Source organism: Gymnoscopelus microlampas, assembly GCF_963454915.1.
Source record: "Gymnoscopelus microlampas genome assembly, chromosome: 9".
Taxonomy (NCBI): Eukaryota; Metazoa; Chordata; class Actinopteri; order Myctophiformes; family Myctophidae; genus Gymnoscopelus; species Gymnoscopelus microlampas.
Genome location: NC_139946.1, coordinates 5,202,221 through 5,214,517, shown reverse-complemented (window position 1 = coordinate 5,214,517; position 12,297 = coordinate 5,202,221). Strand labels below are relative to the sequence as shown.

At 45.4% G+C, this 12,297-nt stretch overlaps 1 protein-coding gene across 1 annotated transcript in view; it reads right to left on the bottom strand.

The window, feature by feature from the left end:
* Positions 1-576: 576 nt before the first annotated feature.
* Positions 577-12,297, bottom strand: part of ankrd24 (ankyrin repeat domain 24) — a 29,954-nt gene continuing 18,233 nt past the window's right edge. Inside the window, exons 18-24 of the mRNA XM_084065919.1 lie at positions 11,397-12,203; positions 8,583-8,844; positions 6,202-6,435; positions 2,676-2,852; positions 2,028-2,207; positions 1,248-1,313; positions 577-940 (exon numbers count right to left, since the gene is read on the bottom strand). Of these exons, the coding sequence (XP_083922045.1) occupies positions 878-940; positions 1,248-1,313; positions 2,028-2,207; positions 2,676-2,852; positions 6,202-6,435; positions 8,583-8,844; positions 11,397-12,203 (1,789 nt within the window). The 3' untranslated portion in view covers positions 577-877. The remainder of the gene's footprint in view (positions 941-1,247; positions 1,314-2,027; positions 2,208-2,675; positions 2,853-6,201; positions 6,436-8,582; positions 8,845-11,396; positions 12,204-12,297) is intronic.

Here is a 12,297-nt window from a genome sequence, read left to right as displayed (position 1 = left end):
TTGATATGTTTTGTTTAAATGTGGTGTTTTTGCACTTCCAGGCCAGAGTGGTCCTTTCAGAAGGGTCTCTATACGTGTTCAATATCACACTGCACAAAGGCTTGACCAGAAAGCAGTATTTTTTTTTTCAGCTTTATTATAAGAATATCATACAAAATCAATAGGCTCATCACACAATTAATACACCTGATTCACTCTTCTAAATGACAATCAGCTACCGCCATACATCATCATTCTCTATCACTCAGCCCTGAAGGCACTCTATTAGTCCATTGCTTAGTCGTATTGCTTCAGTCCAGTTGGTAGGCTGTATACTGTTCTGTATGCATGCAGCTACTTGTTGTGAACACACATTACTTGTGTTCAGTTGTCTCAGTGTTTGCATATAGATAATATTGGTTCAAAGGAAGGGATAAGAGGCAGGGTATAGGACAGTGGTTCCCAAACATCTGGACCCATTTTTATGGGTCAAAAGTATACTGTATATCTCCTTTTTTCATTTCCTACATTTTATTTTTATTATTTCAAAAGATTACAAAATAAACAATAAATAAACTTTTTTAAGAAAAAAAGAGATTTCTTTTTCCAAAAGAAATGGATTAAATCAAAGGAATTCCATAAATACAAATAAAAAAAACCTAAGAATCAGCCTAGTGAAAATAGCAGATCAACAAGCTCACAACGCGTCGCATCACAGAACGTTGTGAGCTTATACTGTAGCTATTTTCAAATTTCTCTTTTGGGTCTTGAACTAAAAAGTTTGGGAACCATTGGGTTAGGAAACCAGCATGGAACAGAATGTGTGTGTGTGTGTGTGTGTGTGTGTGTGTGTGTGTGTGTGTGTGTGTGTGGGGGGGGGGGGGGGGGGACCCTTCCACTACTTGTGAGTCATCTGCAGGATCTGAAGCAGCAAGCCCTGCACCTCCTCATCCATACGACCCTGCAGGGGAACACATGCACAGGCAGATTACTCACACAAGTACATGTGTGTACGCAATACAATGCACGCACGCACACGCACACACACACACACACACACACACACACACACACACACACACACACACACACACACACACACACACACACACACACACGCAGGTATTTATATCCTCAGCAAACATTTCCTGACAAGTTTAACAAAGAATGTTCGATTTACCTCTCCAATGATGTCACAGTATGACGTGCTCTAAATATCTATGTGTGTGGACAGACAGACAGACAGACAGACAGTTTCTTGGACTGACCTGCACAGCTGACAGTAGATGAGAGCGGTATACAGTCACCACCTGTTTGTGTTTCCGTTCCCAGTCCTGCCAAACACATTATGGGACCTAGTTACTAAAGGCAAACTCAGGTGCATGGAAAATGGTTTACTTGGAATAAGCATTTACATGTTGCATTATGTATGCCTGTACAGTATACAGTAGTCAGCTGAGATATAAGGGTAATATAATGCCTATAATGCCTTTTAGCTCAAATCTAAAAATGACACAGATGCGTCCCAGGTCTTAATGGATTAATGAAATATCTGAGACCATTAGGATTTAATGGAAGACGCTTCTGAACATCAATTTACAATTTAAAGGTAGGGTAAGTGATTTACTTTGGTTAAAACAAGTGTTAAATAGCTCTATATTCTGATAGTACTCATTGCTATAGAGTGTTGTGAGTCTCCCATTTCTCTTCAGCTTTTTATTAAACAGGAAATGCATGTTTAGTGCTCTCTCCTGATTGGCTTAAATTTCGTCACCTACCTGAAAATGTACCATATTCTGTTTACTAAAGAGCTGGAGAGACCCCTGTGAACGAACAAACGCTCTGTGGCAATGATTACTATCAGAATATAGTACTTTAACCTTTTTAACAAACAAAAAAGGAATTACGAAGAAATATCACTTACGCTACCTTTAAGTAATAGAACATGTATTCTAATGCTAGTTTGACCCATTCTAATACCATAATACAAATAAAAGAGACTGAAATCAGTCAGGCGACTGAGAATTGGAGCTCAGTGCTTCCCTCACCTGGAGCTGCTGTGTCAGTACAGCCACCCTGTTCTGCAGGGCCATCTGAGGGCCGGGGTTATTGACATGCATGGGAGAGGAGGAGGAGGTGGTGGTGGTGGAAGAGGAGATGCCCAGGGGAGGCGACAGAGCCCCCAGAGCCTCTTTCAGCCGGAAGATCTCCTTAGAAAGCTCTGTTATCTGCAGGCAGACAGAGGAAACCCGTGTGTCATCATCAGAACCGGAGCAAAGTGTCTGTTGGACATGCAAATGAATAGCAACTGCTGGAGGGTTTGAAACTGATTTTTTTGGGGGGCATTTCTGATTAATTCATGATAGTGAAAAACAGACGAGAAAGGCCGGGGGCAAGAGGGGACGACATGCATAAAGCTGCCGAGTGCCTTTGGTTGGATTTGAACCCAGTTTGGGAACCATATTGTTCTACTGGGTTCGAGTACCACCACCGCTCCAGTGTTGATTTCAAAATGAATTTTAGTCGACTAAATCAACTGTAGATTTAGTCCACTAAAATCGTATTATTATATTTAGTCGGCTAAAACTAGACAAAAACAAAAACATTTCAGATGACTAAAATATGACTAAAACTAAATGGAATTTGATTCAAAAGACTTGCTGTCAAAATCAACACCGCGCCCGCTCCTCCCTCACCTTGCGGTCCTTTTCCTTGACGCGCCCCTGGGAGTCCTGGATGTCCTTGTGGAGCTCCTGGATGTGGCTGGACTTGGCCTGGAGCTCGGCCAGCTCCTGCTGCACGGCGGCCAGCTGGGACTCGGCCACCTGCCGCTCGCTCTTGTTGAACAGAGCTTCCCTCTGCACCTGGAACACCTGGAGCATAGGGACGTGGGACGATAATCGTTATTATCCTTTACTTTATAGTGATTAAAAAAACAATAACACAATAACCGTATGGCAGAGATTTACATTTATCGTGATATTGTCCTCCGTCATACACTACTAGGATGAATTAGCTTTTGTTGATCTGCAAATTCCGTACCACGTAGACCCTCTATACCTTGATAAAAACGGAGTTACGCTGTTATTGGTACGCTGTTATTTCACTCTACGCAAATCAATTCAGCAAAAATAGCAGATCTCACAAAAATAACGTCCACACACATAGACAAAGCTCACAACGCGTTGCATTGCAACGTGTTGTAACGCGTTGTGAGCTTGTAGATCGGCTATTTTTGGCGAACTCCCCCCACAGAATAGGGATGCTGGGGGTTCAAGAGGTTCACAAAAGTGGCATTTTAAGTTTTAAGCATATTTTCATTATCGTTTCATTATCGTTATCATTATTTTAATAATCGTGACATGTAATTTTCATATCGTCCCATCCCCAAACTGTAGTAGTACAAACAGTGGTGGAAGAAGTACTCAGCTTTTGGACTTAAGTAAAAAATATCATTGCTGTCGGGCAGAAACTTTTTGAGTTTTTTTTTCATAAATTGAACACCCTACTTGATCATACTACAGTGTCACACAAAAGTAGCAGATCCGCAAGATACACGGTGCGAAGCGACCCGTTTTGAGCTTGTCGATCTGCTACTTTTGAATATGAATCCTGAAAAGTGACAAGTTTTGGGCATATGAGGTTTCCACCCGACAGAGACCACGATAGAAATGCCACAGGGTAAAAACGACTTTGTTAAAACTAAAAATGTGGAAGGTTTTGTCAAGAGTGAGCATCTCAAGCATGGACGTGTGCCAAAGCCAATGCTGCCAACATTTTCCACCCCGCCGTCCCTATTTTAGTCATGTCATTTTGTTCATAAATCTTTCAAATATAGCAGATCTACAAGCTCACAACGCACGGCAAGTCGTGAGCTTGTAGATCGGCTATTTTCCCGAAAAATCGCTGGAAAATCTTTTGGGAAATTCTGAAAAGAATGCAGCTTGCTTTAGAATTAAATGCCAGGTGAGCGTTGAGGACAAAGAGAGCTTGTTTATTTGTGATTGTTGAAGTTACGTTACATCACACAACTCCATCTCACAGGGGTTCAGAAAACGTATTGATGGGAACCTGTTGACAAGGGACATGCAGTATTTAAACGCCTCAGTGAGCAGAGATAGAGAGGATGTCTATGAAAGAGAAGAATAAGAGAAAGTAATACACACATGAATAATGGAGAGAAGCAAAGAGGGCCTCAGCGAACCGTGGCTCTCTTTGAGAGAGCATAACGATGGGATGAGAATAGGCAGGGATAATAGAAAATGAAATACACACAAACAGGCACACACACACACACACACACACACACACACACACACACACACACACACACACACACACACACACACACACACACACACACACACACGGATGGATTACGGACCGGGACAATGGGGCCAATGCCCAGGGCCCCCCCAGTCAACCCCAGCGTAAGGCTTGTACATGGTTCTCTGGACAAACTTATGATACTCTGACCAGCAGTACCCAGGAGCCTCTGACCAGGTCAGCCAGAGGTGAGGCTCCTGAGCAGTGAGCACCAGGGATTTCCCACAAAAGATCTGTTGGATTTTTTTGGGGTTATGGCTTATGGTTATGTGAAAGGCCTGATACACATGGCAAGTGATACAAACAAAACGCTGTTAACCCCTTCAACTGGATTCCCTCAGGACTTCTATACTAGTGACTTTCCAGTTTCCCTCTACATTAAATATCTTCGCTGAAAATAGCCGATCTACAAGCTGACAATGCTTCTCAGCGCTTGTAGGTCGACTTTTTTCTGCGAAAGTTTTCCCCGGACACTGGGGTTTAACCGGTTAAATAGGTAACCCCAACCAATCACTGGAAGCTCTGGTGATTAACATCCAGCAATCAGCAGATGGGCAGCATCTGGAATTAAATGCACCCACACCCACACACACAGACACACACACACACACACACACACACACACACACACACACACACACACACACACACACACACACACACACACACACACACACACACACACACACACACACACACACACACACACACACACACACACACACACACACACACACACAGACATACATACATACACACACACACACACACACACACACACACACACACTACCAAACACACAATACCGTAACATGTACCAGGGGGTACTTTGACTTCTGGGTGAGTTTAACTTGCACTTTCTTACAAACGGTAAAATAAAAAGTCTTGTGATGCCCCTGCATTTAACTCTTGCTCTATACACAAATCCACGGAGCGCTGCCCTGTAGGCAACCATTGCTGCGGTGTCAGACTCAATCAGCTGCCGCTGTGGAGTCAGTCAGCTGCAGTCACTGACTGCTCACGTTACTCTTTTACCTGCTTTTTACTAACTTTTACTAACACTAACTTTACAAAGATGTACAGAAAATCGGGACGAACCACCTACAGTACGTCAGGTGCCAGTACGCTAGTTTATGGCTGCTCTGCTAACGTCAACAGACGGACAGAACCGCAGCAGCAGCTGTCTGACACCGCAGCAATGGCAGTGCCACCTACAGGGCAGCGCTCCGTGGATTTGTGTATTCACCTGTTTCCTAGGCTGTGTGTTTTCCACTTCCTGTCGATTTGATCCAATGAAATCCAATGAAACTGGTCAGATGACCAATGATATCCAATGAAATCGACAGGAAGTGGAAAACACACAGCCTAGGAAACAGGTGAATAGGTGAGCAGGGTGGGGCTGATTGCTCATTGGAGAGCACCTGGGCCGGTGCCTCCAGGAGGCTATAAAAGCCCTGCTCTTGCCAGTCTCTGTGAGATCCTGAGGAGAACAGACCTGTTTCCACCAGCTCAACCGCCCCCAGTCTCCATGCCATTATGATTGTTATGTTTCTTACTTTCCATCCACACACCTCGCACCACACTATGCTCCACCACACATCCACATCTACACTACTGACTCACTGACTCCACACCTTATAGGATCCGTACGATGTTCCGTTGACCCTTCTTTAGTTCTTTGTCATTAGGCCTTGTTTAATAAATGTATACTTGCTTTACTTTCACCCTGGTCTCCTCCCCGATATTTGTCATGGCCAAGAGCCAGCTGTGACAAGGTCATGTCAGAACAGTGGTTCTCAAAGTGGGGTCCGAGGACTCCCAGAACTTTTTTTTTTTTAATCACTGACATACAGTACACCCACACCCACAAACACCTCTGCACTCCTGGCCACCCACCTCCGTGCACGTCTTCTCGTGTTTGCGCGTCAGGTCGTTGTAGCGGGCGGTGACGGCGTTGACGTCGGCCTGCAGCGACAGCCTCTGGGTCTCGTGGTCCTCCTTGGAGACCAGGCCCTGCTCGGAGGCCTTGTGGGACTTCAGCTCTCTCAGCTCGCTCTCCTTCTCGCTCAGGGCGTCCTGGGCCTCCGCCGCTCTGCTCTCACTGGCCTGCAGGGAACGCTGCAGCTCCTCCTGACAGATAAGGGAAACCAAGGATGTTTAAGGGGTTAAAAAGTAAATGAATAAATAACACCATATAGTTTGCCCTTCAGTTGGCGTAATATGATTCAGAGTTTTGTTTAGGTACAGCTGACATTCGACCAAAAAAGCTGAACTGGCCAAATCTAAAAAGATCAAATGTCTACATTTTATGAGCTTTTAATCAGATTAGGGGGAAATGGAAAAGCTAGCCCCATGTGGCCTAGAGAGAGAGAGGAATTTAACAATTTGTTATTTTGGACAGAAACTCCTCAAAATTGCTTCTATTGATCCAAATCAAACTAGAAACAAAAAATGATAATAATTGTTAGCAATATTCTATTGATTACTTTTTCTCAAATAATCGAGAAGCACTGGTTTTTCTTTCAAAAAGATATGTTTAGATCAACAAATCGATAAACCACCTGAGCACCACCTATATACTTTATAGCACAAAAGTGTCCTGCAAAAATATTGAAAATAGCAGATCTACAAATTCACAACGTGTGAGCTTGTATATCAGCTATTTTTACTATGTTTGACATTTAAAAAAAATAATTGAAACTTTTCGTCAATATTGCCCAAAATAGGGATCGATTATGAATCGATTATTTTATAAAATTATCGATTATCGTTTATTTTTTATAATCAATGAAATAGACGCCTTATCAGACAACGTCACACTGATGAACCAGTATGCGCGCTCAGGCCGGCACCAAACGAACCCCACCGCTCATAAGATGCAATGTTAAAGTGGTCACAGCCTCACGTGTACAAATGCATCCCATCAAACATTCAGATTCTGTTTTTCTCCCAGTGTGGAGGAAGAATGCTTAGGATTTTTACTGTGATCTCTCGCTCTTGAAATATATATTTCTTGGTTTCTGTTGTGTGTAAACAATAATAGCAATTCAAAGCAGTTCCCCAGTCCCCCAAACCCCTCCTCCAGTGGCCAGTGGTCATCAGACCGGAGGGAGCGCTCTATGATCATGGCACCAGAACCTGCTCTTGCTCGCGCAGCTGCAGCCCGTCAAGCCTAATTTATGCTCCGTCCCGCGAAGGTGTCGCCCGCAGAGAACGGTCTCATCCGCGACGCGGTTGTGAGCTTGTATGTCAGCTGTTCTCGGCGCGCAATACCGTTGCGGGGTGAAGTACACATGTCTCGCTAGGGCGCACCTCACTATCCATCACACAAGAGGGGGTTGAATGAACTGAAACCAGCGCACCCCAAAACAACAGGTTTGGGGATCTGTTGGGAATTGATTACATGAACCAGTCACCTATGCGTCCAGTCTCAATGTTTGTAAACAAATAATTGGTCTATTGGTTATTTCATTAAGACCTGGAACGCATCTGTCATTTTTTCATTTGTGCTAAAAAGCAATATTTTACACTTTGGCTATTCAAAAATAGCAGATATACAAGCTCATAGCGCAGCACCGAGTGCCACGCTATGAGCTTGTAGATCTGCTATTTTTGAAAAATAGTGAAAATGTGTGCAAACTTTGAATATATATATATTTTAAAGCGAACATTTTTAACTCAAATCTTTGTTTCTGGGGGTCCCTGGAACAACATATTTTGAGATGGGGATCTGCGGCCAAATACATATAATTCTGGGGGTCCTTGGCATGAAAAGTATTGAGCACCACTGATATAGAAACATACGTTTTTCAGAATACTGTTGGGATTTAGGTAGTCTGGGAGACATCGGCTCAAAGCCTGGACAGCAGGGGCGCGGCCACTGCGTTCTGATTCAAATCAACAGCCAATGAAGAAAAGGGGGCGGGATCCACATGCAGTGGGTGTTGCATGTAAATAGGAGCGACGAGAAGCAATTTCTCCTTGAGAAATTGCGGCCGCCATTGTTGTGTACTGCTGTTTGCCTCTCGCCGGACTGTTTAGACGAGTTGCACAGCTCTCAGACCGGTAAGAGGCGTGTCCGCTCAGATTCTGAGCTTAAGTTACATCCCGGCCACAAATACAGGGGTTTTGGCCCAGAAGTTCCTTCGCCCCTCCCGTTTGTATGCGAGAGCTGGCGAGAACTTCTGGGAACTCAGATTAGGATTTAGGAGACGTGTAAAATCGGCTTCAGGTCTTAATGGGTTAATTCGGTCAATAACTGTCACCACCAAGCTGACCTTGACTTTGTCGTGCTGCTCCCGGGACTCCTGGGCGTGGCCCCGCGAGCTCCTCTCCTCCTGGAGCTCCTGCAGCGTCTGGGCCAGCTGCTCGGAGACGGCGGACAGCGCCTCCCTGTGTTTGGACAGCGGCACGGCGTCGTTCAGCTCCATGGCGTCCTGCGCGCGGCCCTCCCGCTCGGCGCACAGGCAGTCCAGCGCCTGGGCCGCCTCCTGCCGCGCCACCTCGAGCTCCTCCCTCATGGACGTCATGGTGCGGCTGCTGGAGCCGCGCTCTGATTGGACAGAGAGAGATGTTAGTTGCTTCTGCTTTTCTTATTTGCTATATTGTTAAATTAGTTGTAATTGTATCCTTGCTCTGTAAAGCACTTTGAGCTGCATGTCATGTCATGAAAGGTGCTATACAAATAAAGTTTATTATTATTATTAATTCAGTGGTGTAAAGTAACTTGAGTACATTTACTCAAGTACTGTGCTTATAAGTACAATTTTGAGGAATTTAACATACATAAAACATACATTAAAGGGTTAGTTCACCCATTTTTTTCCCTATTAATTAGTCACCCCGTGGAGACTTGAATTAATGGATATGTTTTTGTTTGTTTTTGTCGCATTCCTAAGACAATAATTTGTTGATCTAAACATATCTTTTTGAAAGAAAAACCAGTGCTTCTCGATTATTTGAGAAAAAGGAGACTCTTTGTGTCTCCTACCGGAACGGCTGACGGTCATCAGATTATTGGCTTAGGAATGAGACAAAAACTAAACAATGTCCATGAATTCAAGTCTCCATTGGGTGACTAATCAATAGAAAAAAAGTCATTTTGGGGGTGAACTATCCCTTTAACCACTTTAGCCCCATTTTATAGCTAGGCTATTTGAAAATAGCCTATCTACAAGCTCACAACGCGTTGTGATGCGACGTGTTATGTGCTATTTTCAAACATTTTTAGTACCTTTACTTTTAGTACTTTAAGTACATTTTGATACCAATACTTTTGTACTTTTACTCAGGTACATTTTTAATTCCGGACTTTTACCTATTAACAGAGTACTTCTACATCGCAGTATTGGTACTTTTACTTAAGTAAAACATTTTAGTACTTTTTCCACCACTGGATGTTATCGCTTACCGCCTATTACTGACGCCACTGTACTGTAGGTCATTGGTTTTGGTAGGTTGTAAGATCAATCAAGAGTTCGTTTGATACATTTGCAGTTCTATCCTACGGTAAGGAAATCGTTAATTCTGTATGTCGTCACTGTTTGGGTGGAAACCTCCACACACGACGCAATGCGAGGCGTTACTTTTGAGCTTGTAGATCTGCTATTTTGGATCAAGTAGGGCAGGGGTCTTCAACAGGGGGTCCGGGACTCCTAGGGGGTCCTCAGAGTTACTACAGGGGGGCCGCCAAATCTTTGTGTGATATGATTATTTTTTTTACATTAACCACACCAATCCTATCATCCCTTTTCTGAGGAGAACTTTAGCCAAAAATAGCAGATCTACAAGCTCACAACGCCTCGCACTGCGAGGCGTTGTGAGCTTGTAGATCTGCTATTTTTGGCAAAGAGGTAATAGGTGTAGAGGGGAAAAAGAACAGACCAAGTACAAAAAAAAACGTTAATCTTAAACACAATTTTATACAATATAGACGGGTCCCTGCTTCATCTCTCTCTCAGCTATAGGGGTCCTTGGCCTGAAAAAACTTTAGATAGCAGCTTATAAAAATCAAATCATGTGGATATCAGGATCCACATGGGAACCGGCTATGGCTTCAATGTGGACCCAGGACTTCATGTGACCAGCCTGTGGCATCAGCCATCTATATTAGTCGTCTATGACAAATCTATTATGTATGACTCCAATTTGGTCAAGGATTCAGCCCCGATAAGAGCTCCTTTGACTTCCAGTACAGTTAAAGATGAATGTTTCAAAAGTGATAAATATGTGAAGAAGATGCTTCTGTGACCTACTGGCAGTGTGTGTATACATTTTTGGCACTGATCGGTCCAGTGGTTTGCGAGATAAGCTCTGGACACACACACACACACACACACACACACACACACACAGACGGACGGACGGACGGACGGACACACACACACACGGACTGACGGACGGACGGACGGATGGACGGACGGACGGACGGACGGACGGGCGGACGGACGGACGGACGGACGGACGGACGGCAGACAGACAGACAGACAGACACACATACAGAGAATCTCTCATATTAGTGACATTTAAGGCACCAAACCGGCATTTCAACCACACAGGTGTTCCTTAGGCGGTTCAAGAACCCTTGAACCACCAGAGGAAGACCTGTGTTGTAGAATTATGAATACAGTATTGTCCCTTTGAAAATGTACATTTGTATAAACCGAGTGTTACATTTGTATTGAATACCTAGAAAATACAAATCATATGGAAGCTCCATGTCTCCACATTTCACATCTCACATCTCACACAGCTCTAGTTTTATCCTACACATAATACAAGTTTGTAACGTCTCTGTCGGGTGGAAACCTCATATGTCCAAATCTGTTACTTTTCAGGATTCAAATTCCAAAAGCATCAAAAGTAGCAGATCTACAAGCTCGAAACGCGTCGCTTCGCGCCGCGTTTCGAGCTTGTAGATCTGCTACTTTTGATGCTTTTGTGTGACGCTGTAGTATGATCGAGTAGGGCATTCATTTATGAAAAAACACAAAAAGTTCAAATATGGAGATAAGAGGTTTCTGCCCGACAGCAACGTTATATAACAAACAATAAACGACCGTACATCGTACAGCATCGTACAGTATGAATACTAATGAGACTCACCTGACGTGACGGAGCGCTCCGAGCCCTCGGAGCGCTCCTCCTCGTCCTCCTCCTCCTCCTCGTCGCCGTGCGCCGGAGGAGGCCTGAGCCTCTCCAGCTCCAGCAGGGCCTGGTTGAGCCTCAGCGACGTCTCGGCCCGCTCCCTCGCCAGCTGCTCGCACTGCAGCCCCAGCGTGACCTGCACCTCCTCCAGCTCCGAGCGCGGCACGCACCTCCTCAGCTCCGTCTCCAGCTCCCCCACGCGGCCCTGGAGGCGCCGCACCAGGTCTCCTTCGACCGCTCCTCCTCCTCCTCCTCCTCCTCCTCCTCCTCCATCCGTCTTCCCGGGCGTCCGGCTCTCAGCCAGGGCTCCCTCCAACTCGGTCACCTTCTCCCTGAGGCGCTTCACCGTCTCTCCCTCGTCTCCTCCTCCTCCTCCTCCTCCAATGTCCGTCTTCTCTCCTCTCTCCTTCTCAGCCTGCAGGGCGGCTTGGAGTTCCTGGACTTTGGCTGTCAGCTGTTTGACCGTGTCACTGTCACTCGCCTCCCCCCCCTGCCTCTTGGCTAGCTCCGCCTCCAACTCCCTCACCCTCAGCTGCTGCCGTGCCCCCTCCCCCTTCTCCCTGGGCGTATCCCCTCCTTCTTCCCCTCCGGACAGCTCCACGGAGAGGACCCCCAGGCGCATGTTCTCCTTCAGCTCCTCCAGCTCGGACTGGGAGGCGGCCAGCTGCTCCTCTAAGCCGCGCAGCCTCTCTTTCAGAGCCTCCGTGCGGCGCTCTCCCTCCACGCCTCCCCCCTGAGACTTTGTGTCGCTCCTGCGGAAGCGCCAGCACATTTGGGAGACAGGGAGTGAAGAAAAACCTCTTATTCTCTCTGATGGACATTCAATGTATTTCTTACACTCTACAG